Source organism: Egretta garzetta, unplaced genomic scaffold (assembly GCF_000687185.1).
Source record: "Egretta garzetta isolate BGI_Z169 unplaced genomic scaffold, ASM68718v1 scaffold108, whole genome shotgun sequence".
Taxonomy (NCBI): domain Eukaryota; kingdom Metazoa; phylum Chordata; class Aves; order Pelecaniformes; family Ardeidae; genus Egretta; species Egretta garzetta.
The window spans coordinates 7,923,383-7,950,854 of record NW_009260614.1 but is presented as its reverse complement, the minus strand read 5'-3'; the positions used below and the strand labels follow the sequence as shown (position 1 = coordinate 7,950,854).

The 27,472-nt window shown below is 52.9% G+C and overlaps 1 protein-coding gene across 1 annotated transcript in view; it reads left to right on the top strand.

The window, feature by feature from the left end:
- The window catches only part of SMG6 (SMG6 nonsense mediated mRNA decay factor), a 126,100-nt gene that overhangs the window by 67,447 nt on the left and 31,181 nt on the right, over positions 1–27,472 (top strand). The window contains 1 exon segment of the mRNA XM_009645160.2: positions 7,492–7,693. Within this exon segment, the coding sequence (XP_009643455.2) occupies positions 7,492–7,693 (202 nt within the window).

Below are 27,472 nucleotides of genomic sequence, written 5' to 3'. Positions count from 1 at the left end.
GCCTGCCGGAGCAGGTGCGGGCTCGCACTGGCCCGTCGAGGCAGGAGAAGGCAGAGGTGGCAGCCCACCCCATGGCGCGGCGCTCTTTGGGGAGCAGTGGGCGTGGGTTGGGGGTCTCTACTCTGCAAGGTCCTGGTCTGCTCGAGGGTCTTCATCTTGTAGCAGAGGCCCGACCGCTTCCTCACCTTGCCCTCCCCATGGAGCAGCCTGTCTTTTCCCATCCGGGCCCTTCCCCTGGGGCATGGGCAGCCTGCCTCATGTTGGCTCCCAGCTCCTCCACCCTGGTGCTTTTTGGTTCACGAGGAGCATCTGTCTTATCCACGGCAAGGAGGCAAGCTGCTCTTTCCGCCCAGACCTCTTGTATTGACCCAGCATCGCGCAGCCGGGTGCTGGTGGTCCGGGACTCTGGGACAGCAGCAGCCGAGCTTCCCTAGAGGTGCGGGTAGTGATGAGTAGCAGGGAACTGGCTCCGCTCTTGGGTATGACCAGGGACTTGCGATGTTTTCCCTAGGGGTGGCAGAGAAAAAGGGGAGCACTGGGTTAGTGTTTCAGCTCTGTATTGACACAAGCCTGCTGTCAGGCCTGGGGCTATTCAGTAACCAGGTAGAGTCACCGAGTCCGGGGGTTTAGATAGGAACAGCTTCAAAGAAATTTAGAAGTAAAACATGGGTCAGAGCAGCAGGCGTGTTGGAGTAAGCCAAGGTTTATGGGCAGGGTAAGCTCAGGAGCGGGGAGAGCATGTGAGGAGCAAGCACAGATGCCAAGTTGCAGAACTAAGGGACCTGTGCCGTTTCACACGTGCTCTCTGCCTCACGGCAGTGGGACGTGCTGCCAGTTCCCCACTGGTGCCAGTGGGGAAGCTGGTTGAACACCCTGAAGCTACCTCCCAGTGCTCTGCAGCCATCGCCTCCATTGCCTGTCGTGGTGGTGTGGGTACAGGAAAGGGACAGTAAAAAAACCCTGAAGCACCCTGTGAGGATGCCATGAATGTGCTAAAGCTTCTGGAAAAAGCAGGCCCCGTACCCACCTGGCAGCCTCCTAGGAGCAAAGGCCTGGCCCAGAGCTTGCATCAAAGCGCAGCTCGTCCGGGGCCAGCGCCGCTGCCAGAATGACGGCCTGGGCTCGGGGCCAGCGGGGCAGCTTGTCAAGACTCCGCCAGAGCCTAGGGCCCAGGCTGCCGGGGCTATACGTCCCGAGGCCTCCGCTCACGCTGCGTTCGCCATGTTCACGATGGCTCGTTCTTAGTAAGGGAGAGAGCTGGGGGGACTTTGAGAACGTCTAAACTCAGCCCAGCTGTGGCAGTTGGTTTATTGCTTTCAGCTGGTACTTGAACCCGGGTCCTGGTCTTGGAGTCTTTCCCAGGTTTAATCCCCGGAGCTTTCTCTGCAGCTGTATGACACTGCGCTGACCCCGAATGAGGATAGGAAAATAGAAACGGTGCCAAGCCAGAGTCTCTTTTTCATTTGGAGTCTGGCTGTCTGCCCATGACCAGGGTTACATAATGGGAAACATAGCTGGGGCTCTGGAGAGCCCGCGTTTCACCACGCTGCCCAGACCTTCGCGTTCTGATGCTATATATCTTCCTAATTGTAGCTCGGATGCATTTATCACACTGCTGGATTTGAGTCCTTACAATAAAACAAAAAAAGAAAAAAAGAAAAAAAAACCCCACACCAAATTCCTCAGCTCGCTGCTTTCCCCCTTGGACAGAGGCAGAGGGAAAGGGGTGAGGGGCGAGCGCTGCCGAAACCCGGTGCGTGGCTGCGAGCCACGCAGGAGTGGGCTCTGCGGAGCTTGGGAGGCTGTGTCTTCAGGGTCCTCTTCTTGGCAGGAGCTTGGGAATGAACCCCAGCTCCTGGCAGGCATCCTCTCCCTAGCTGGGGGCTCAGTGGTCCTGAATTCATCCTGAATGAGAAGCTACACCTTTCCCCAAATCCACCTCCTTGCTCAGGCCCATCCGTCTGGCTCTTAGCCATACCGGCACGGTCACCGTGGCTCAGGGGGTGCGCTGGGACATGTTTTCAGGCCAGAGGGCCATAGAGGGGTGACAGGCTGCCTAGATCCTTCTCTTGGGGCTGCTGTGTGTATCTGAGAGGCAGGGGGTATCATTCCCCTCTGCCTGTTTGGGGAGAGGGGCTCAGCGAGTTTTCCATGGCTCTTCTCTCGGGTGTTTCCAGGATAGGAGCTAAACTTGACCATGGACATCTCTGCTTCAGAGCAGCGGTGTCCTGTGTGTCTGGACCCAGGTGTTCCCAGGTCTTCTAGAAGCAAGCAACAGTTACTTCTGTACCTTAAAATGAATTTATATCTGCGTGTTTTATGGCAAACATTGTGTTGAGCTCTGAGCAGGCGGTCGTTTAAAGCGGTTGCATTGCCGTGCAGCTGGGTTGGAGCGGCGCCTTTCAGACCGACTGTCCCCAGGAGTAATTTGCAGAGGCTGGGGGGTAAAAGCAGGGAAGCTGGGGGAGAGGGGAGCAGGGTGGATTTCCAAAGGCAGAGATATTAGCAGCAGATGGGGTGAAAGGCAGATCTCCAAGGAGGCTGCTGTCGTTCAAGTGAATCCATCTCCTTTTGGGACATGTGGCTGAAGAGCTGAGGTGGGTGAAGAGGGCTGGGCACAGGAGAGCAAAGCTTCTCCTTGCTCTACTTTGTTGCTGCAATGAATCTGTTGCTAAACGAAGCGCAAGACACTGGCTAGACAGACAAACTGCCGCGGGGCTGACCCTGGCGAATCTGCGCTCCTTCCACGCTGGAGCGAAGGGCCTCTCAGTTTGTGGAGACTGTCTGCAAACATTTAAAAATGGTTAATTTAAACCAAGTATTAAATTAAATCCAAAAGCTCTGAGCACATTCTAGAGCTTACCTTCCCAGAGAGATCTGCCAGATCGCTCTCATCACATCGCTCTTGCAGAGAAGTGTCACTGAGATGGCAGCTCCCACTGGGAGAGATGGACAGAGTCTTGGACGGGGGTGCCAAGACCTTGCTGGAGTTTGCTGGAGACTAAATGGAAAATCCCTTCTGCAGATCTCAGCCTTAGTTAGTAATGCTGGCCACCAGAGTTTCCCTATCGAGACATCAAAGCGAGGATTCAGAGGTGTCTCGGTAGTGTAAACCTGGCTGAGAATGAAGGTAAAGTCGAGGGAAGCAGAAGCCAAAAGTCTCCATGGAGAAGGGGGCTGTGGCGAAGCAGAGGCTGGCTGGGAGGAGACTGCACCTCTCCCGGGGAGGAGAGCATCCCTCTAACTCCAAAGGCAGGTTCCTGGGAGAGGAATGGGTTTATGGATGCCCAGCTGGCCAAAGGGACCGCATGCAGGGCAGAGTGGGGGAAACCATTGGTGCCATGGGCAGAGGGGCTGTGACCACCTCGTCCCCGCTCTGGGCAACTGCGTCTGAGTCCAGGGCAAGGTTGGTGAACGCCTTTTGGGAAGAGCTCCCACTGCCAACCCTTTTTGTTCCTTGTAGAGGAGCTGCTTTTAATTTGGCTTCCCCTGAGCTGGGAGAGAGGAAACGCGGGAGGCGGATGTGGGGCACTTGTATGCCGGGTGCAGGAGCTGGGGTGTGCGCTGGTGCCGCCTCGCACCAGGAGCTGCTGGGTGCACGTTGCCCAGCCCCGGGAGCATGCTAGCCCGAGGTGTTTGCCATCTGCACGGCAGCGCGGCTCTTGGCGGCTAGGGAACACAATGCAGGGCTTCTTCTGCGCCGCGCTTTCCGGGTTTGTTCTGCAGCTGTGGAGTTTGAATGTTAGTGTTTAAACAAGCTGGTATTACACAGGAAATGGCCACCTCCACAGGCCCCCGCAGGCCTGTAACATGGGGTCATTGTGCTTGATATTAATCACCAGGCAGCCCGCACCCCCGGTGAAGATGGTGGCTCACGCCGGAGCGCTGCGCAGCACCGTAGCCGGCAGGGATTCGGCGAGCATCAGGCTCACCCCGGCACCCTCTGCTCTCCCCACGCTTCGGTGCGTGCCTTTTACCTCACGGTGATGAATGCCCATCATGGGCATCCGTCGTTGCCAGGATCCATCCCCACGCAGACCCGGTGTCACTGGAGCCGCGCTCTGCTCCGGGGCCACGCTCCAGCCCGCGGGCTGGGCTGCGCACTTGTGCGGGGCTCTCACCGTCGCCTGGCCGGGCTGCGTCCTGTCGGCATGCAGCTGGGCTGCGCTCACACTGACAGCTACATTAAACCTGGAATCCTGAGGCAATAAAAAAGAAATTAACTCTTATTTTTTTTTCCTGTCCTAGTGGAATAAGCAAATGTAAATGTGTCTGTAGGGAAGTGAATGAACCCCCGTTCTGAGGAAAGACCTCGCGCTAACCCCCTTCTCGCTTCCTCGGTTAAAAGCTCTGGGAGCCTCATCCCTCTACCTGGGAGCCGTGTGCCTGGGCTCGGTGTCAGTAATTCGGGGCCTCCCTCCGCAGAGGGACCCCCAAGCTGTGGCACTGTGCGTACACAGCGCTTTGAGGCACCTGGGCCTGCCTTGGCTTTGCAGAGAGGCTCTGGCACCACAGCGCTGTTGGGTGACATGAGCCAGAAACGCCTGGAGGTGGCCGCAGCGTCATCCTGGGAAGCAGCAGTGGGGAGAAGGTGCCTGACAGGGCTCCGGAGTGTTGTGCGACCTTCGAGGGCGAGCGCACGTCCCAGCAGGAGATCCACGGGGCCGTACAGTGTTGGCATGAGCTGTTAGCCCTCGCTGGCTTTGCCAGTGGGTGGCAGCCGGTAAATGATCTTGGTGGTGCTGGTGCTGGGAGATGCACTGCGGAGGAGGAGCTGCACCCGAGGGGAAGACAGAAAATTGTCAGACCCGCTCTCTGCAGTGCTACCTCTGTGTCACAGGAGAAAACCAGAGCAGAAACGCCAACACCTTCTTCTTTGTTGGCTTTTTGAAGGCTCTGCAGGGTGCTGCATGTGTGAGGGTGCTGCCCAGCTGCCGGCTGCTGCCGCAGAGCTGCTCGGGGTTGCATTGCAGCGAGATCTTGCTACCCAGGGAGCCAGCATAGTCTGTGGTTTGACTGAAGGAAGCCCAGGTTGGAAACCTAACACATCCAGTACAAATGACAGATGTGGCAAGGCACTGCAAAGCTGCAGGGAGCTGAGGATGAAGGGGATAAAGTGACAGGGACTGCTCTCATGCTCAGGGGGTGGTGAGAAGGGCTGGGGGCAGGCAGCCACGGGGGGAGAGGAGAGGGGACTGCTGGGCTGGGTGGCTGCAAGGGCGTTAGCAGCGTCGGCTTGGTGGCTGTTCACGTGGCATTTTTCTGACACGGAGTGCCAAGCCCCGTGGAGGGAGGTGGCTCCCTGTACTTCATCTGTGCTGCTACTTCACCCCGCTACCACCCCTGCCCTGCTGTGCATCCCAGTCCTGCCCAGCATCCTACCACTGCTCTCTGCCTCCCTCCTCCCCTCCCTCGCTGCTTATCTCCATCCCCTGCCTGCAGCTCTGTTTCTTGGGGAATACAGGCGAGCTCTCTGCAATGCATTTCTTTCCCTTCTTCTCCACCCTGGCCCCATGCACCTGGCTGTCTCAGCTCCCTGGGAACGTCCTCTGCATCGGTGCCTGTCCCCAACACCCCAGCGCGCTCGTTCCCCAGCAGTTGCAGCCACACTCCCTGTTCCTCTCCCCCGCTGATGCCTGCAGCCTCTGCACCTCCTTCCTCCAAGCCAAGCCCTCGTCGCAGCCTGCGCTGGCGGGGCCCCACCAGTGCTATGTGACCGGACTCAGGCAGCCCAGCCCAGTTGCCAGCAGGGCACTGGGGGAGGGCTGAGCCTCCCAAGCCCTGTGCATCTCCCATGGGCAGAGCTCGCCTTGGAGGTGGCCCAGAGCAGCCCTATCACATCCGGTGCTTGTCTCTGCAGCCTGGGCCGGAGGATAAACTATCAGGGCTGTGGGGCAGTGGATCATTCCTCTTATTATTTTCTTCTTTTGCAGATAGGGGTCGTGGAAAGTTCAGTTCCTTTTAACCCTCGCAGCTCTGTTTATTTTCCAGCTGGTAGCACAAACGCAGCGTTTCCCATTACATCACAAAGGGCCTCGGACAGATCCCTCCGAAAAACGTGTTGCAACTGTTTATTTTTTTCCATATTTAAACATTTCTGACAGCCAGACCTGGCTGAGCCAAGCGATGGAGCTTTGTGAATGAACCCAGCTCCTGGTGTCTGTGCGCAGAGGGCTTTGAAGGACCTCTTCTCCTCTGCAGTGTGCGGGCTGGGGCTGGCTTAGGGACGTGGGCGACTCTGCGTTACATGTGTGCTGATTACGTGCCGGGCTTTGATTAATGGCTCCTCATTCTGCCTGGCTCCCAGGACGCTCTTGAAAACAAGATGTTTCATTTCAGTGTGCTTTCCTGGTACATTGATTCCCGTAAATAACCGAGTGCAGACTCTGTCCACCTGGAGCAGTTCAAAGAGCAGGGGGCCTCTCTCCAGCCCTGGGCTGCCTCGGGCTGCGCTGGTCACTGCTGCACCCCCAGTGATGCTGGCTGCTCTGCGCTTTTTGGTGCCCCAGAGGCGTGGGGTGAAGGAGCAGACCGCCTTACTGCCACCAGAAGCAGATCGGTCCCAGTTTCCCCTATTCCCTGCTTTTGTCCCAGTTTACGCACTAAAAAATCCGTATCTGAGCGCTTTTAGAAACAAGAGGAAGAAATGCAGTACTGGTCGGCTGCAGTGCTTCTGTGCTTATTGCCTGCTTCCCCTGTACTGGCCCTCTCTGAGGTGCTGGGCACTCCCCACGGTGTGCTCAGCAACGGGCATGTGTGATGGGGATGCACAGAGAGTGGTCCAGGGCTGCTGGTGGCCTTGTGTTCACACCCGGCTCCCCGCACATCACTGCTGCTCCGGGAAGGTGAGACACCACAGAGGCAGCTTTGCAGGTCACTCGCAAGTGTTGAAACCATGGCCAGAAGCAAAACATGGCTCAACCTCCCATGGTTGGGGTTTAACTAAAAAAATCTCTGTGCTTTAGCGCATGGCTGCAGCACGTGGTTGCAGCAGATAACAGCCGGGTGACGGAGGGGGTGCCCTGGGCTGGGTTGGAGCCCCCCAGGTGCCGCTTTTGCCCCGGCAGCAGTGCGGGGGATCGGTCTGTCCTCCCAGCAGGCTTTGAAATTGAGTAATAAGTGGCTTTTCTTCCATCTGGAATGAGCTGGGTTCCTGCCGGTGCTGCACGGGGAAGCTGCTTCCTGTGCATGTGCCAGCTCGGGAGCGGGCAGAGGTGGGCAGAGCAGCGGGAAGGACGAGATCCTGGGAGCCGTCCTCCATCCAGGGGGACGGGACGGTCGGTGTCAGCGCTTGCGGGAGAGGGTTACAAGCCCTCCTGGGTCCGGTGCCAGCGCAGCTGCGCCTGGAGCCCTCCCGGTGGGGTAGGTTAGCAGCGGCGCAGGGTGGCGTGCCTCGCCTCGCCTCACCTCTCTGGTATTCGCTGCAGCATTGCAGGCAACTCCCAACGCATTCCAGCCCCGAATTGCTCACGTCTCTCCTCGTTCTCCCAGGGTCTCAGTAGATGTGTGGGCGACGCTGGCTGACTTCTGTAACATACTGACCACAGTGAATCAGTCGGAGGTGCCCTTGTACAAGGACCCAGATGACGACCTTGCCCTGCTTAGCCTGGAAGAGGATCGGCTGCTCTCGGGCTTCGTTCCCCTGCTGGTCGCCCCCCAGGAGCCCTGCTACGTGGAGAGGACCTCGGACAAGGTCAGCAGTAGGCCAAACATCCCCCCTCGATTCCTCCAGACTTTTATTCTTGGGAAGTTTTCTGTGCAAACGGAACACGATTAAGTCATTGAGAAGGGTGTTAAGGGAAAATATCGACCTTTCAGCCGCTGACATCCAGCTCTGTGTCATGAAAACCCCTCTCGACTTCCTCTGGTGTGTGTGTGCTCGCTGGCATGTTGTATATACGATCATTTCCTCACTTGTTTAAATAGTGCAGCTTGTGTTGGCAGTGCTCTCAGTGCACTCCAAATGGTTTGCATCATGCTTAAAGCACCCTCCCCCTCCCCCCGGCCACAAAACTCTGCCTTAGGAAGGCAGCCAGGACTTTTTTCCTTCTCTAAAGAGGAGAGTGATAAATAGGTGACTAGAGAGAAGCAGACACCATGTGTTAACGTACAAAAGGCTTTTAGGAATATGAAGCATTCCCCACTGCCCGCTCTCTATTTTCCTTTCTTTGCTCTAGGAGCCCATTCTAGCCTGAACTTTCCTTTGGCTGTTTGTTTTTAGAATAATGAAATCAGTTCCCTTGTTGATGTGGGGTTTTGGGTCTGCTCTCTGCCACCACCTGGCCAGAAGGGACCTGGGGGCTGCACTTGGATAACGTGTCTGAACCTGATGGGGGATGGAAGAGGCACAATGGCATTTGTTTTGCACGCCCTTGGAGGCACGGCAGGATAAGAGTGGCTCTCAACAGTTTCCTGCTTGGAGGCAGAATCGCAGCACCAGAAACGCTGCTCATCTGGGAAGCTGCGGCGTTGCCTCCCCGAGCGGTTGGTGCTACAAGAGGAGAAGTGGAGATGAAGGGGCTGGTTTCTGTGGAGAGCCTGCATGTGACGGTGGCAATGTGCCTTCCCATGTGCCACTTCTTCATGACATTTTCCTGAAATGACAGTGAGAAATTTAGGACCTTTGTCACAGAGGGACCCAAGAGGTGTGAATTTCTGTTTCACTTCTCTGTCTGCCCGGCCTGTGCTCACAGCACTGCCAGCAGCAGAGGAGTGCAAGGTCCCAGTAAAACTGAAGGCTCTCCCAGTCTGGGGAAGCACCTTAGTCTAGGAAGTCACTGTGGAAAAAACAGATTTCCAAGGCTTTATTTGAAGGGGTTAAAATAACAAGCATGTGGTTGTCATTGCTGCCCTAAGGTAGCCTGTTTGCCCAGCGTGCGTTCGGGCTTCACGGGGTTTCTGATGGGGACAGTCCCAGTGCCCCACTCTCTGCACAGGGAGTCTTTCCCCAGCAGCCACAAACCAGAGCCCCCAGCAGGCAGGTAAGGTGGCTGTGCAGCCTGCCCCGTAACTTATGGGAGAGGGTTGGTATATTCCCTGAACCCTGCCTCTTCTAACCACACACCGGTTTATTTGGAGTGCCATCTACCTGCCCTGCCAGGCACTTGCGCTCACGTGTGTAAAAGAAGAGATGTGTCTTGGTCCTGTAACTACACCGGAGCTTCCGAGCTGCGTTTCCTCACTGTCCTGGCTCCCTTTAGTTCTGGTGCTTTATAAACAAACTGTACAATGCCACTGGCGGGAGTTGGTGCCCTTCAGCAGCGCAGCAGCAGCCACCCAAGCATCCGGGATTATCAGGCACGGTGGTACCTGCTCGGCCCTGCAAGAAGCAACACAGATCCCTGAGAGAAGGAGCCAGGCCTGTCTGTGTCCGTCCCCCCTTTCTTCTTTTTTTTTTTTTTTCTTTTTTTTCCTGCCTCTGTGGGTCTTGTTTGGTTTAAAAGTAGCTGACCGTGATTCCACCCAGCAGGCTGGGGTGTTTGCTCGTGTTTGCGCAAGTCTGAGGCCCTGTTGTGTGCCAGTTGTTTTTGTGTCGTCTTCTGGTCTCTGCCTTACGCACCAAACACATCACATGGAGGCAGCCAGAGGAACCCACTGGTACCGGCGCTACCCTGGACACACTGAGCAGAAGCAATGGGTTCTGCAAGGTCTCTCCTCAACCTGTGTTTTCGTTAATGGTCAGGCTGGTGAAACAGCAGATGTGCGTATTCACTTTGCAGAGGACACCCAAGAGGGTTAAGGGAAGACCAGGGAGAGCAGAGATCTCAAAAGCCTGACTTCCAAGAAGGGGCTGGAAGAGCTGGGGCTTTTTAGTCTAGAGGAAATTCAGGGAAAATGTAGTGAGCTGTTGCGGAGAACAAGCTGTCCTCTAGCTCTGTGCTGAAAAGCACAGGAAGGAATGGGCATAAATTGCAGCAAAATAGGTTAAGACTAGACTTTAGGAAAGGCTTCATACCTTTGGGTAGTTAAGCACTTGAAAGCAGCCTCCTTAGCGATTCTGCAGAATCTCTTCAGCCTTGGAGATTTTTAAAAGCAGGCTGGGTGGCTCTCTCCGATACAACTTGGGCGGAGGTGAACTGCCTTGGAAAAGGAGGCAAAGTGACCTCTTGGATGCTCCTACCCCATTTTCTGTGATTCGGTAAAGCTGTAGAAAGGGACTGGAGTGGCAGCTGCGTCATTACAGTCAAATGACTGCCTTGTTCCACAAATCTGCTCCTTCTGGAGTATCAATGGAGTGAATTATTTGACTCTCCAGAAGTGTGGTGTAGGAGAAGGCAGTGCAGGCCAAGCTGGGAAGGTACGCCTGAGGGGCATGAACCCATATCTCTTTCACAAATGACTGTGAGCAAGATACAAAAAGGCGCTTCCCTGCAAAGAAGCCCCCTGTCCAGTTTAACCGGGGGACCCTTTGGTGCAGGTCCCCTGTCCACTGTCTGCTCCCCACCCTCCTTTTAGTGTGCGGAGCCCAGATGAATCTGACTCCTCAGCAGACGCAGCTCTGGGCTGTTTGCAGTGGAAGGGTGCTGTGTCCATGCTGAGCACGGTGGCCCGAGGGGGGTCTGTATCCCTGAGCCTCAGTCGGGTGATGGCAGCAGGCGCTGCAGCGGAGCAGCTCTGTCTGCCACGTACCACATCCAGCTGCCTTGCCGGAACTTTCCCGTTTGTGTGCTCCTTGCTGGTTGCCGACTGACTGAGCTGCGAGCAGGTGAGAAATGGGTTTTCTGTGCAGTGAGAACTGTCTTTCCCGTACTGATTTTTCTTTGCTGTTTAGCAGGAGTTAGGTTTCTGCACCCAATGTCTTTCTCTTGTGTTCTCAGTCTTGGCCCAGTTTTCAGCCCAAGTTCCTGACAGTGCTTTGCTGGAGAGACAAAGAAAATGTACTGCTCTTTCTATGGCTCCCTGTGAATGTCTTGTGGGCTGGGAGGAGGGTTCTGGTATGCCAGAGTGGCTCTGGAAGGCTCGCTGTGCTACCCTTGCTATCACTTGCATGGCTAGGAAGAGGCTGTTGGCTTTTCACTGCAAGGATAATATCTAACCTTGCTTGCTGATGCTTCAACTCCTTACCCCACACTTTTGCCACCATAGTTTTTTAATGAATTTGTAAAATTTTGGAGGAAAGGAATTTGTTGAAAGGCAGGACAGGAGACTATTGGGCTTAAAATGGTGTTAGGTTATTGGCTCCACCAAGAGGATGGTTGTTTTGTAAGCTATATAGGACAAACAAACTGCTTCCCACTTCTTTTTGTTCTCTACGTCCCGTTTAGCAGATGGAGTGCAGTATTCAGCCAGAGTTTCTCAGCAAGTTTTTGAACATTTGGCCTGGCTCTTATTTTGAGTGAAAATGTTCTGACTCCATTTGTTGCCATGAAGCTGTGCATTCGGATTCCTGTTGGAGCCAGTGTGACACTTAGAGCTTCCCATCGTCTCTTGCACTGTCATTGAAGCTGTAACCAACAAAAGCTGGCTCCAGGGTGAACATAACTTGGTGATGTTTTCCTGGGCGTATGTTGGGCAAATATCCATTGCAGCTTGTGTGATGGAACACCATCGAACGTACCAGTCAACAGCAAACTATGCAGCCTGGTGCCTGAGCTGTCAGACTGTGTCTGCAGCGTTTGCAGCCGAAGATGACGCTGCCAGGACCTCGCTCACCCAGCCTTGTACCCAAGGCAAGAGCAGGGAACAGCAGCACGGCCGAGTTAAGGTGTGGAAAGAAGGAAGGTAACAAATGTGGATTTATCAGGCGGCATGTGGCGCTGCTGTGGGGGACTTGTAATGAAAAACACTTGGGTCGTGTTTGAGGTTAAAGCAAGTCCGAGCGATGGTGCATCTGAGCTGTGCGTGGGTCTCTTCTTGTGCAGCCCTGGGAACCTGGGGTACATCCCGGTTTCCTCTGCTCTCACTGAACCCTGTTGTCTCGGGAGCATCCTCCTCTGCAGTGGCCCCATGGAGCTGGTGGCAAGGCTGGAAGAGGGCTGCAGATCACCCGGCATGGAGCAGAGCAGGGAGCTCCTTCTCCTCTATGTAGGCACATGGCATCACCGATTGCCCGCATCCCTACAAGCTCTGCACAGGCTCAACATGAGCATCGCCCAAGCCTGTGCCTCCAGCACATGCTCTGCCACATGCCCCAGCCAGGGAGACGTGGAGGAGAAAGTGTTAATGTCCCTTCCCACAATAAACCTCTCTGCATGGGGGGTCCTGAAACCTGAGCCTCTCTCTCCTCCCCCAGCCCTGACACACTTTAATAAAAGGTTTTTAAATGCCAATAAAAAGGCAGCAGCCCCAGCTCACCAGGTCCGGGGCCCAGGGTCCTTGGGAAGGCACTTCACAAATGTGTTTTTTGCATTTTCAGGCTTTTGGCTGGTGAATAAGATTGAGGAGAAATACTCCTTCCCCTGATAACAATACAGTGAGACGCAGGATCAGCAGTGTGTGGATTAAAACCAGACGGTGCATGATTAATTCATATGCTTATAGGGCTAGTCACTGTGGTTCCCTCCTCTGAAACAGAAAGGCACTTTTTTTTTTCCCCTCATGTGCATGCTCATGTGTGGAGTGGACTGTCTCAGATACTCACCACTCAGCTAGTCTCAACCCTGCCTCACCTCACCAGGCAAATGAAAGCCCAAAAATGCAAGGCTCTGGAAAATAACTAGCAATATTTTACTGCCCCAGACCTACTAACTGGGTACTGCGTGGCTCTTCCAGCTCCAGGGTGGCCAGTTACCTTTCCACACTTGGTCCTGTTCTTGTTTCACAAGTACTTGCTTTTTGCTATTTGCACTACTCACCTGTCAGTGCAGATAGCCTAAACCCCAAGCTTTGTTCTCCTGAAAAAGCATGAATCTATTTCCTCTCTACTGTCCAGCCCAGGTGGCCTGTCCAAATTTGACCCTCTCTCTAGTTGACCCAACATGCTCTGGATTTGCAGAGCTAGTAGTAGCCTTTGAATTGGCTGTTCAGGAGCTAATTATTATTCAGGCTTGGGCTAAAATTAGTCCTGTCTTGTGGTTCACTTATTTATGGTATTTTGGTCTTCCTAAGACTTGCACATACCTCTTGGCAATGTGTAGTCACGTCTGATGCTTCTTAGAAAGGGAGCCCCAGGTTTAAAAGCCCAGGAGGAATAGCTGTTGCAGTAACCGGGCTCTGTCACGCCTCTAAACACCAGATATTTTGTCCTTTCTGAGACCTAATGACTCCTGGGATGCTGGGGATGAAATCCACGTTTGAGTGGCCATACCACAATGATTTTGGGAGGAATTCTTGCAAGGCGTCAGAGGAAGGTTAGTAAGACCGGGACTCTGAGAGCACAAACTCTTTGTAAGCAGAGAGAAAACCCCAGTGAGCAAATGTAACTGTTTTCTCAGCATCCTTTCCATATTCCCATTCCATAGCCTTGGAGCATCTCCCTCCAGCTGGCAGGCAAATGCACTCAGCCCATGAGAGCGAGAGCTTCCAGCTTGGAGTTTGGTCCAGAGAGGAAAAGGGAAACTGTGAGCAGAGATCGGAGCCCCAAGTAGGACAGTCCAAGGAGGAGTCATCCTTGAAAAACTCCTTCCATTCCTGCCTGCCTCGGTTTCCAAACAAGCAGTGAAAGATCCCTGACACAGGCAGCCCTGCTCGGAGCGGGGACTTGGCAGGAGCTGGCAGCCCCGAGGCAGCAGAGTTAGAAATGTTTACATTTTCTGACCAGTATCTGAACTCCATCCCAGCCTCGACCTTCCCTTTCATGTGGTGCCTTTGGATTGTAAAAGGCAATTAGGCTAAATTATGGGCCATGTTGGAAGATGATGTCATTGGGTGATGGAGGAGAGGCTGGATTTTATGCCACCATGAAGGTAGCACACAGAATATCACCTGCTTTGAACTCCTCGTCCATCCTTGGCATTTCCTTGAACCACAAGTGCCAGGGACTGCGTGGATGCCACGGGAGCCTCCCTCTGCTCTTGCCAGGTGCCATTAGCACAGTGGGAGGTGACAAGCCAAGTCCGCGTCCCCAGGTCTGGGTGGCAGAGGAAGGTATGCTGGTGTCTGTTGTGCTGTTTTAACCGTACCTTCATAGAAATGGGCATGAGTGCTCTCAGTGACTGGTGCTCTCCTAGGGCTGTGCGGGGCATTTTCCAGAGAGGTATCTGTTCATTTATCGTTTGGTCTTGGTTTTTAATCACTCTTTAAGCGAAGGGAGTTTTGTGCATATTCTTAAGACTGCGTTTCTCCAGCTGAGGGTGAAGGGAACTCATGGCAAACAAGCACTAGCGCTGCACGAGGACACTGAATACAGCCCTGGAGAAATCCGCAATGTGGAATAATAGTTCAGGCTCTTAAAAGGGGGGGTGGGTTTAAAAAAAAAAAAAGCCGCAATAAATCTAGCGAGTGGAATCTGAGGGAAATGATCCCATCTGGAAAACTCCAGCGCTGGTGCTGCTGAAGGCTTAAGGAGCGATGCAGATCGCAAAAAGAAAACCCCGCAGTCTGAGGATGACAGGCTTCTTAATTGATGTCCATTGCAACTGGTACTCTGCCAGTTTATGTTGGCCACCTTCCAGCGTGCTGTAATTTTGGGGCCAGGTGTGAAGCGTTTCTGTTCCATCTTGTTCCCAAGCACCTACAGAAGCCTCACACCTCTCACTTGAGGCTGCAGCCCTGTAGGAAACAGCTGTACAGGTATAGGTGAAAGGAAATGTCACAGCTGGGCTTGGAGTACTCCCCCGTGCCTTGCCTAGGGCTCTGTTTGGGGGGCCGCTCTCCCCCGCCGTGCTGGGTTTGGGGAGGTGGCCACTGTCACAGGCACACCTGCCTGTCTGTCAGCAAGGTGCTTTGAACGTTGGGGAGCTTCTGGGAAGAATGTATGGGTCAGAAACCTCCTCTTCAAAGAGGAGCCCACGGTGGTGTGCGTCAGCCCTGGAAGTGGGGAATCCAGCCCGGGAGAGCCCCAGATGCTGGCAAGCCAGGGGAGCAGTGGCCATCTCCTCTGGTCTCTTCTCCCACAGGAAACCACAGGGAAATTTCCAAGGGAACAAGAGCAGGTCTCTTGTAGAAAGCGCTCAGCCTTGGTTTCAAAAGGCTGAGAACCCATCGGGATCTTTAGCAAATTGTTGCAGGAGCCAATTTAAATCGCTGTTAAACGCGTGCGTTATTTCCGGGCTAAATTTGTTTTGTTTCAATTTCCACTAATTGAATTTTGCTGTAAGTTGGGAAGTCCTCCATTGCTGCTCTGACCCCGATACATAAATGTGTCCCAACTCCCCCCATTCCCATCTTTTTTCCATAAGCTGAACAGATGGAGTGTGAGACATGGTCTCTTGGGCATGGTTTGGATCCCCTGAGCCATTCTCATGGCTATTCTGAGCTGTGGCTGTCCAGGCTCGATGTGTTGCTCTGTGAGCTGCTACACCAGCTTGTAAGGAGGTGGCCACCCTGCTCTGCTGCTCTTTTCCATACCCACCAGACGCTACCAGCATCCGGCAACCTTGCTCCTGGAGGGACAACTTTGAATTTAGCTGTATTAAACAGCATGGTGTTTGTTCGTGAGTAGGCGACTGAGCAATTTTGAATTTTTTGTCTGTTGGTGAATTGCTCTCTTCGAAGATCGGGAGGGTAGGAGACGGTGTCTAATCTGCAGGCTTTATCAGTAAAGGTTTTCTTTGTCCAGGTCACTGAGCCTATTGTTAAGCAGCATAAGCCCAAGCAAGCTTCCCTGCGGCCCCGCCAGGACTGCCCTCCTGTTTACGCTGACATTTTAAGACCTCTGTTGATCAGATTTTAATCCACTCCGTATCCTGTGCACTGCAGTCTCTGGGGCATACTAGCTTTTCACGTCCCCATGTCCATGCAGAGTGCTCAGGCTGAGGACAACACTGCCTGATGACGCACAGCCGTGCCATCGAGCTGCAGACACAGTGCTGAAGGCAGCAGGAGTTCAAAGCTGTGCAGCTACTTTGCCACAGCCAAGCATTAACAGATCCCATAACCCTGGCCAGGCAGGCATGACAACAAGGAGGGAACGAATCCTTCCTCTGCAGAGCTGGGGTCCTGCTGCTTTGCCTCCGTCCTGAAGCTGAGAGCTGGTATGTGAGCGCTGCAGTCTCGCTACGAGGTGAGGAACCACCTGCCAACGTGTTAAGATCCAGTTACACATGTTCTCTTAATGTGCCTGTTAGCGAGCGTGAGAGTGGCTTTGTGGTCTGGACGCGGCTTGCAGGGAAGTACGAGGTGCTGCCTTCCAGGCAGCCCCATCTCTTGGGGGGGAAGCGAGAAGGGAAGAACCAGCAGTTGGTGGAAACAACCTTCCCTACCCCTGAGATGCCTCCTTCCTGGCATCTGGAGGGAGCGAGCAACAACCCAGTGCGTGGGGAAGACATGGGGAATTTGCTCAAGCGGCTCGTGACGTTTCCATCCCTTCCTGCCCTGCCTTTCCCCAGCCTTGGATCTACCTCTGCCTCTCCTTCAGGCTCCTCTTGGACAGGGTGCTTTAGCCACTGCATCGGCTCCAAGTGAATCAGGCAGCCTGGGTGTGAGCCGTGCACATGTACCAGCACGTGTGTGGTTCCTCAGCCAGCGCTGCACAGTTTGGCTCCGGTGTCAGCAAAAGGCTCTTTTAAAGTGTTTTCTGGAAGTGCGATGTGATCATCAGCTCAAGGCACAGACTGACAGGATAAATCAGCCTTGTCCCATGCCTGGTTTCAGGCAGCGTTGGATCTTTTCGTGTGGATCAGATGACACTTGTTGTCGAACATCTTCGCTTCTGTCATCGTCAGGCCAGGCTTATGTAATGGGACGGAAAACTTATTTGTGTTTAGGCCTTTTGTCCTAAAAGCTGCCTCCAGAGGTTCGGCACGGACTCTTGGGAAACGGGAAATGTCCTATTCAAGAAACTCACTGATTGCATGTTCCCAGAGTCAGCATCAGTGGAGTGACCTACGAAAGAAGAGCCAAACCATGAAATCTCCTGTGCAGCACCTTCTCGGCGTACGCTGCATGCACCCTTCGTTTCCCTTGGGGTTTTTCAGCAGGTAATGGCCTCGCTTCTGCCACACCAGCACCCTAATGGCATGAAACCTGCCACGTCTTGGCAGGGCGTCAGGCCCAGATAGTGCACAGCTCTGGCTATAACCGGTACTCACCATGACTTTAGTGTACTCAGAATGACATATTAGAGTCCAGACCTCGTGGAATTTGCTGATTAGTCTGTAAGTATATTGAAAGGCCTCATTAAAACACCATTAACGCTGGATCCCCTCCCAATGAGCCATCTCTTATTGCTACCCAGAGAAACCTTGAGGAAATGGAAAAGGCTGTTCTGGCTGGCCGAGACGGTCCCTGGGCATGAAGCATGGCCTCACCTCAGACAATCTTTGTGGTGCTCAAGACTTAATGTGGCGCTTCTGATCACACAGGAGGGCCCTGGGACTCGGGGTTGCCTCTCTGCCTCATGCTTTGCCTGCTGGATCCACTGCCACTGCTCAGACTCCACGCTCTGGTGCTAAACTCAGTCCTGGGTCTGAGTCTTCATCTCTGACCCTTCCTTAGCTTCAGGGGTGACCCTGTTTCACAGCACTGCTTATATTTTGTCTTTGACCAAGTGAAATGCTTGAAACATCCCTGCTGAAGACAACGACGGCTATGGTATCCACCAACGCAGCTATTGGAAGGACCTCAGGAAACCTGAAAAAAGACCCAATTAATCACTCCTCATTGTTGTCCTGAATAAGAAAGATCCACATCCTGGGAAGCTTGCCAGAGAAGTGGACTGGGTGGAATGCAGGGAGTGGTCAGCCCAAATAACAGATGGGGATCTACTCTGTCTCTACGGGAGACGGAAGGTGACCTCTGTCATTGAGCTTGGAGTCTGCTCCCCACGTTTCTGCTCCCAGCCGGACCTCACGTTGTTTTTGTGGATGCCGAAGCGGCATCTGCCGGCGCTGGGCTGAGTCTGGGCGAGGATGAAGAGCCCAGCTCCTGCGGCAGGCTGGAGCTGTAACCCTCAGTGTCCTCATGCTGTCGCATCCCAAATCAGAAAGAGAAGACACCAGCGTAGTCTTATTTATTGTTTTCTTTTCTCGCCGTCATTGAAGTCAAAGCACTTCCCAGGCATTAATGAACGTATCTCCACAACACGTTATGACAGAAGGAAAAACAATTTCCTTGTTAGAGATTGGCAACAGAGGTATGCGAGGCTGAGGGACTGACCCAGGTCCCACAGGAAGCCTTAGCTTCAGGATGAGAACAAACCCCTGATACCCAGGATTTCAGGCCAGTGCCTCAGCCCCAGGCCACCCGCGTCCCTTAGGAAGACGAGGGGGTACTAAGTGAAGGTTCACTGGGAAGCGTTAAAATTCTTCCCAAACATAGGCCTTGCATGAGCAACATTAATGCTGCTGGTCTAACCGTGTCTGTGGTGGGACACTACAAATGGTGGCTATTTAATCCAGATAATTTAATCACATTTTTCCCCATAACATGTTTGCATATATTTACTTAAACTTATGGTAAACCCCATCATTTATTTCAATTAACAAAATTTGCCATAACATTTTGCATACCAGTATTTTACATAAAGCATTTTCCCCACCATGTAGCAAATACTCATTTATAAGAGACAAAAATAGTATATATTTCTAGTTCTTGTCTTGATTATTTTTTTTAAACTTTCCCCAGACTTCACTGTACTCAGGATAGGTAGATCCATGTATAAACACAGATTCTTAGTATGAAGAGAAAGGTATTTTCTGAGGTCGGAGAAGTTATTGCCTGCCTGGTCTGCTTGGTTTGTGAGCAACAGAACAGATTTACATTTTGGTTCCATATTCACCTTAAGCATAAATGATGTAATGTTTATTATAGCATCCTTTGTTACTGAAGGAAAGAGATTTACGTCTCTAGACAGAAGAAGATGGAGTTTGCTACGTCTTTCTAATGCTGGGTCAGTTCACCTGATACCTGGTCCACACTTGATGTTTCCCGTGCAGAAGCGGCCATGGAGCAGCGCTTCCAACGTGCGTCAGGGACACGGCTGCCGACGTCCATTTTTTAAACCTACCACCTGCCAGTGACATACCACACTGCTGGTGCTGAAGTCACTTTTGAAGACTGTCCTTGCCCTCTTAAGTCATCCAGATGCTTCTTGAACTTGTACCCATTGCCAGCTTATATTGTTAGCTCCCTCTAGTAGCAGTATCTTTTTTAGTTCAGCATCTGCCCTGATGAACAAAGATTTGATCAACACTGATCTGAGCTTTTCAGAAACCTGATGGATGGAATGCTCTCATCGTTCCGGTCCATGGGAGCTGAATTTGCTCAGCTGTTCCCTGTTCTCACAACTGCAGCTTCGACCTTCTTTTGGGCACGAGCATCCTCACCGACTTCCCTGTGATTTGAGAGTTGCTCGCTAGTGACTGCCCTGATGTGGGAAAGGCAAGATCCTCCAGGTATCAGCATGGAGGAACATCTCATGTTTTGGAAGTACGTAGTGCTGGCTAAATGTACAAGAGGTTTAATCACATGGGAAATGCTGGGGTTATAAAGATAAATCAATGTAGACTGGAAGGGAGTTGTGTGGATGGATTTGGCTAGGTGGGAATGGGAGCGAATACCTGTACAGATGATTATATCATTGCAAGTGTGTAGACAGAGCAGCTGCTAAACAGAAGTGGGCAAAAAGGTGGAAATGCTGGCTGAGGACAGCAAGGGGCTCGCAGCTTCGAAGGTACCAGCAAGTCATGGTGTGCTGCTGACCTCTGCACCAGGGAACCATCTCCCATGAAGTAACTGGCCATCGGTGCAGGAAATTTGGAGCCTGATTTCCAGGCCATTACCTGCACAATTCTGTGTCAGTGCAAGTCTCACGTAGCGCTTGGGTGCTTTAGAGACTGAACGCCCAGGGCGGCATTTCTGAAGGTTGCGTCAGCGATCCGGATGAGACGACAGAAACATGTAGATGTGGCACTTGAGGGCATGGTTTACTGGTGGACTTGGCAGTGTTAAATTTATGGTTGGACTCGATGATCTTAAGGGTTTTTTCCAACCTAAATGACTCTCTGACTCTATGTGAGCAGCTGCTGCTCTCTGCGTCCCTGCCCACGGCGTGCTCTGGGGGTGTGTTGGCTTTTTGTGGCACGAGTGGGATTGGTTTGCTGTCAGCAATACGCAGGAGGGCTTCGGGATCCATTCATACTTGTTCTTCTTGATGTCCTCTGCCTTTTTGCTCCCTAAAGTTAGGTAAAAGTTGTTCCACTGGCAGCGTGGCACATTTAGGTTGCTTAAGGGCACAAAGCTTGGCTTGGCTGATGCCTGTGTCCCACAGGGTGTGGAGCGTGCCTTCCTCCCCTGGGAGTATCCAAGCATCTTCAGTGCTTAACCTGGGGAGATAGCAGAGTCCTCGTGGCCACTGTTTGCCCCACAGCATCTCTGGCCATCTCTTAACCCCTTTTCAGGATACAAACCACCGCTTTGGAGAATGGTTTCTTTAGGTGAGTTATTTTATGTTTTATGTGGGGTTTTGTCTAAAATGCAACATCTTGACGTGAAATGTGAGGACAGGAGAGAATGGCTTTGGGGCAGTCTGGTGATGAAGAGGAAGCCTGGTAGGCTGTTACCCCTCAGAGATGCACTACGTGCTCTCGTCCTGTCTTGGGCAATGCCGCCCTTTCCTGCAGGCACCTCGTTCCTCCTGTAGCTCGTGGCTCTCCTGTTCCCTTGGGCAGGATTCCCACTTTTCAGCTCTTCCCAGATTTCACCTCGGTTTCCCCCTTTTTAATAGGAATGCTTGGCCTCTTGCACTCAGGCTCGGGGAGGAGCAGCTTGTTTCTGTAGCTGGCCTGGTGCCAGATGTCATCACTTCAGGCAGTGCCACGCTGCACATCTTCAGCAGTTTGAAATGGAGAGACAGAGAGAGACAGATAAGATCAGCAGCTTTAGGTGATGGCATTGTTTCAAATAAACCATGCATGACCCAAAGCTTCCACTTCAAATGGGGAATGAAATTGCTTCATCCTTTGACAGCTTGCTCCATGAAAGAAATTTATCTTCACTTAATTGCTTTAGATCCCAAGAGGCTGTGTACAGTAATTTCTAGGAGATAATTATATCAAATTAAAAAAATATGTGACTACCCGACTGCTGAGCATTAATGCAGTGGCCGGAGAGCAGGAAGGAAAGAGGCACCACATCTGACTCATGCTCACAGGTTATCACTTCCTCTCCTTCTCGTGGTCTGCAGGCATGGCACTCGGAGACCGCAGGAGAGTCTGTCTGCACGGGACTGGGCGCCGATGTGCTGAGCAGGGTGCTTGGAGCCAGGAATCCTGCTTTTCCAGAGCTGCTTTGGGATCCCGCCTCCTTCCCTGCTCTGAGGCATGGCAAGGGTTTCCATCCCTGTACCTTGTCACTTGTTGGGGACAGCAAGCCTCGCCAGGCAGAGCTTGGCAGTGCCTTTATCCGGTTAGTTCTCCTGTAGAGTTGTACAGTAGAGCTGAGGAACAAGAAAGCTTGTTGATTTAAAAACATGTATATTTAGAAGCAGAGTGTAAACTTCCTGCCCAGGCTGGGATTGGATTCTTGACTATGTTTGAGTTTCCAGTTTTCATTTCCTTTGCCCTCATACTTAACATTGTGTATCTCCCAGAGTGTGCCCCCGACTAATCTCGCCTTAACCCTCCCTCGCCCCACATTTTTCTCTCATTATTTGCACATCAGTTCTAGTTCTTCCAGGAAGCAGCGTATCTCCTGGTTGTCACTCTATGCCATGGCTGAGCCTGGCCTCTTGGAGGTCTCCTCTGTCCTTCTGGAAGTGACCTCAGACCCAAGCTGGGGACTGCAGCAGGGACAGAACTGCTGGCAGTTGCCATCCCTCAGAAGAAGATGGACTCTTTCAGCACAAGTTGAAATCCTGAAAGGACATCCCTCTTTGTAGCTGATGGAAACAACCGCTGACCAGTTCCAGGAGGGGTAAATTGCTCCATCATCTAAATCTTCTTTCTCTCCTTTAAATCAGACTGCATGCCCTCTTTGACGGCTTTGTGTGATAGCTCCTGCCCTGCCTGTACAGCCCATCTCCTGGGGACACAGATAATCTTGTGTCCCCCCAGGGCTGTGACAATTTTTGTGTGTGATCCTGCCTGGGCTTTGAAATGGCTGTCAACAATTCTGGGCCAGAACTGAGCTCCTCCCCACCCCTGTGATGTGCAGGCTGGTTTTTGAAGTGTGGTGCTGCTTCAGCTGTTCCCAGGAAGTCTGCAGGGGAACTGTGTTTGTACTAACGAGGTAAAGTCCCTGTGTGTTTCTGGAGGGGATCTACTCAATGGGCTCTTTGATGTCATCTCAGTTTTTGGACTTACATCAAGTAAGTCTAAAAAAGATAAAGAAATGCTTTTGGCTTAGCCTGGAACATTTGCACCTGAGCAAAATGACCTGTGGCTGTCCTTGGTGTCTGAGGAAGAAATCCACGGCCACCAGTAGAGCTGTGGCCTGGAGCAGGGAGACAGAGGATTCTGGTCCCAAAAGCTGCCCACCTGGACAAGTTGGCTTCCAGGGTTGTCTCAAGTGGTGAGGTGGGAGAGTTATCACATGTAAAATGTTTCCTCGAGGCAGTCCTCAAACTTAGCACTGTCCCCACGTGCTGTTCAGGATGATGCTGATGGTTAATCTCATACCACCTTGAGTGCAGACAAAACCAGCCCTCTGAGATGTTCCCTGGTGTACTCTGTAGTTTGGTTCACATGTGCCAAGCTGAACAGCTCCCCAGGTCTCTGGAGCCTGAGAAACCTCACACTGTTGGGATGACCGTCCCCAGATGTCCCCACAGTTCATGCATTGTCTTCAGTGCAGACCTCATGGTGCTGCCACAGGGCTTGCATTTAATCATCATCTGGTCTGGCTGCCCAAGCCCAGCGCTCTCCAACAGGTCACATGTCCTGATCTTCAACGTAGTTTGTCGTTATCTCTTTTTTTGTGTGAGACGTCCGGACAAAGCTGTCAGTTGCAGTGGTTAACGGTGTCAGCTGCTGTCTTTGGTGACCTCTGCAGCCCAGATGGCTTTTGCCCTTTTGCGGCCTCCTTCTGGGAACAATCCTGGGCTGGTCTGAGGTTTTGGTCCCTTAGTCCCAGGCTTGGAGAGGTGAGGAGAGGAGAGGCTTATGGCAGCAACGCTCGGTTGTCTGAAACAGGGAGACTCCTGTCCTCCAGCACGGTGTGGTTGCTGTGGGGGGGCACACCGCATAGCTCTGTGACTGCCCTGATGCACCAGTCCCATCATAGCAGCTAATCAACGGGAAAGGGATGCTCTGTTGAGGACAGTGAGAAGTGGGACGTGTTCAAAGGCAAGGGACCAGCCGGGCATGGCACTGCACAGCCACAGCATCCAGGTCAATAAGCTTGAGCCCGGGCCTCTTGGTCCCTGGGGTTAAGATACAGCACCTTCTGCCACTGTGGGTTTTTCTGTGTTTTCCCATAAAAGCTATGTCAGCAGCAGTCACTCTGTCTCCTCTTGTCCTTTTCCTTTTCTTGTCTCTGCTTCCTTGACATAGTTCTTCACTCACTCCTTTTCGTTGCTGTTAGTGAGGAGTATATCACCTAAAGCCATTTGAAATACAGTTTCTGCTCTTAGTAGTTGCAAGGACTGGCTGCCCTGATGGCCAAAGCCTTGGGGGACAGGCAAGGGGGCTGCAAGGGGGTGGGCACCCTATCACAGAAACTGGCAGAAGAGCATTTAAGAAAATGAGAATACGAGGAGCTCTCATCTGGCTCGAAGCTGCTGCTCACAGCGCAGTCGGCGTTTTGTTTCAGAGGCCATGAGTGAATGAGTTAATGATGATCCCAGATGGCTTCAGCGTTTGCCTCTTGCCACCCCTTCCTGTTCCCCCAGGATCTCAGATGGTGGCGGGAGATGAAGTAAAATTCTAGAGTTTATTGTAAAGTTCATCTCTCTCCCTAAATCATGCTGGAACTTGTGCGTGCTGTGTTGGCAGCTTCAAGGGGATGCTACCTGGTAATTAATTAGTTGTCAAGAGACAGCCCAGAGGTTCCAAGTCTTTATATTCTTGCTAATAGAAATTGCTCTGATTACATTTTCCCCCTTGGCTGGAGGGCTGAAGAGCGCAGAGCAGGAGCTATGGTCCATGGGCAGCTGGAGCACGCCTGCATGTCCTTTGTTGGGACTCCTCTGAGCGTGCTAGCACACGCTTCCGTGAGCACGAACCCCAAGGGAGCTGGGTCCTGAGCCCTGTCTTTGCCAGCCAGTTCTGCTCGTGTTTCTCATCACACGCTTCCCCTGCCTTTGCAGGTGAGCCCTGCCACGATTTCCCTTCAGCTCCTCCTCGGGGTCTTCCCTCGGCATCGTCATTCCCATTGCCCCTTCCCCTGCAGCCCCTTCCCCAGCCCGGACAGAGGTGCTTTGCATGTTTTCTTTGCAGAGCCCTTTTTCTGGGCTAAGCTTAGAGAAATATTTAGCGTCTGCAGAGATTCCTAGTGTTTCTCTCGACCTCACTTTTGTTGTCTTTATCTCTGTGCTTCTGCAGTTAGTTGTGAGCAGATTTAGGTTTCTTCTCGCAGAGAGAGGAGCGTGGTGGGGGAGCTACATGAGAGGTGCCTGGTTTTTTGGGCCCTGCCTCAGCCAAGCAAGGCGCTATATGCACAAAAACAGAGCTGGGTTGTCCAATGGTTTGTTAAATGACCATTTACATTTTTGTGCACTACTTTATGTTTTTCCCACCTTTTGCAGAGATTCTCTGCTAACAACTGAGAAATTTCCCCTTTCCCCTTCTCTGGCCAGCGTCTGTGTGTCCCCCAGCAGCCTGGTTGTGTCTGACACCTCGAGCAGCTTGGTGCCCATTTAAAATTAGCATCTTTGGAGCTGAACCCCATCATCCATCCAAACTCTCCTCCTTACCATGCTTCTCTGGTCAGCACCACCATCCTGGGGAGAGCAACGTGTGACATCTCAGCTATCTGGGAGATGTCACTCTCCTCCTCCCTCTGCAGCAGAACACAGTCGTTTTCTGTTGCATCCCTCAGCAATGGACTGAAAATCAAACCTTCCCATGGCTCCGGGAAGCCCTTGTCTGGGAAGGAACTACTGGGCTTGCTGAGCAGCACCCTGGAGACCTGCAGGAGGTGGCAGTGGCCGCCAGCCATAGCGACCCAGGTACACTGGCGTGAGTGGACCTCTCCACTGATGCAAAATGGTCTGTCTTAGCCCAGGATGGAGCTTGCTTTGTCTCCTTGTGTCTGGGAGAGACTCTGGCTTTCTGCTCCTTCCGAGCACCGCTGGGTGGGCAGATGCAGCAGGGCCGGCTGCTCCCAGGCCAGGCAAAGCACGGCGGGCAGTGAGGGGAGGCTGCTGGCTGTGCGGTGGGAGAAGCAGCCCATCTCTTCTCCTGGCAAGTGTGCCCTTGGGAGAAGAGCCCAGGATGCGGGCAGGGATGCTGCAGCTCTTTGAAGCCTGTCTCTGCTACCTTAGGGAGCAGCTCTGCCCTGGCTGATCCCAGGAAGCATCCTGTCCGGCGTCCCTCTAGATGCTGTAAATAAGCCGCAGCGAGCGGTGCTGCTCTGCCGGATGCTCTCACGCCTGCTGGTGCCGTGCCTTCCCTTCCCACCCCCGGGGAGCCTGAGGAACCGGGCTCCGACCCACCTGACATGGCTGCCTTTGCAGACATATGGTCCCTTCTCTTTGTGTTTAGTTAAGCGTGGGAGGACTCGATGTTACAACTCCTGTAGCTTTTAAGCTATTGTTATTGCTGATACAGCCCTGCAAGCAGACGTGGCAATTTTACAAGCGTGGCCCCGTCCCTAACAAAGGCAATTAGGATGCTATTCTCTTATAGCTGGGGGGCGAGAGATTTCTAGTGTCTGGAAGGAGCAGTCTGGAAAGGGCATAATCTAATGCAGAAGATGAAGACAAAGGCATTTTGGAGGCAGGATGTGGGGGAAACAGGGGCACGAAGAGCTCAGAGGGCAGACCTGCAGCGGGAGTGAGGGTGCGGGAGCCCAGCAGCTCAGGTTGCGGGGCAGGAGCGAGCAGGAGAGCAGCAGAGACGCGCTGCTCCGGGCAGGTACGGGGAGGGGTATCGGCTGCGGCCGGGGTGAAGGTGAAGAGCAGGGTGCTCTGTGCTTGGCCAGAAGATGGTTGTTCTGGGTGAGAAGGGTGAAGGTTCAGGCTGCAGGGTGGGGAAAAAAAAAACCAAGATGTGATAACCACTGGAGCGTGATCCTGCAGAGCAAGTGAGCAAAGGAGATGGAGGTTACAGTTGGGACAGGAGCGGCATGGGGTCAAGTGATCCTGAAGCCACAGAGGTGGCACAGGAGAGCTTGGGAGGGCCACCACTGCCATGTGGTTTGGTGCGATTCACCCGGGACGAGTCAGGAGGCTGTTTCCAGTCATAGGGCTCAAGCTGTGTTTTATACTGCTGGCTCCTTCCTTGCTTGGCTTTTCCAGCATCTGATCTGACTGTTTGTTTGCTTGCAGTGATTTCAGTTGTTTTCTATTTTAGCTTCTGACCCTGAGTGCCTGGGCTGGGGCAGGCAGGCACCGTTTGAAAGCCGCCACTTGGCGGCAACAACTGTTCGAGCCACGGAGCAGCACCCATCTAACCCCTCTTTTCACACACTCGGAGCTTCCCAAACATTAACCTTTGGATTAAAATTTTCCATGCTTGGTCTCTCCCCAGATGTGATGTCTGAGCTTTGGTTTGGGTTCATGTTTTTCATGTTTGCTGGATTTGTGTTATGGGAGAATGAAAGAAATACTTTTCCCATTTAAAAAAAAAAATTGTAGTCTCCATTTTTTTTTTTTTTTTTATTCGGGGATTCACCAAAAATGGTTGAAGTTCGAAGCTGAAAATAATTAGCTTGGCTGCAGCAAACTCGCATCGCAGGCACTGGGGGAAGGGCTGCGGCTCCAGGTGTGCGGTGCGGTGGGTATCACCGGCACAGCCTGCGCAGCCCACTCCAGGTACGTGCAGGCTCTGCCGGCAGTGCCAGGAGAGCCTTGGTGTGAGTCAGGCTGAGTAACTCCAGATTTGGAGGAGGGTGTCTGGTTTTGGGTTTTTTAGAAAAAAAAAAAAAAAAAAAAAAAAAATGTTGTTTTTCAGGCTCCTCATGCAAGATCACGACGCGCCGGGGACGCGCGGGCTCCCGGGCTGCAGTGAGTCAGGCGCGGGGCTCACCGCGCTGTTTTCAATCCTCTGCTCCACGTTGCAGGTCATGTCATCATCACGAGATGACGTGCTGTAGACCCAGCGGTACGGTCGCCCCGAGGTGGGCGCGTTGTGGCACGGATCCTGCCCCAAGGCCCCTGTGCAGTGTCGCTGCCGCTCCCCTCATTCCTTTTGCAGGAGGAGCTCTGCCTCATTTCATGTAGCATGGGCCGGTGGCTGCACCTTTCCTTGTCCCGACGCTCAGATCCTGCTCTTGACACCTCCTTGTCAACCTCAGGGCTACCTTGGACACGCTCAAACGCTCTGTGTTTCCCTAC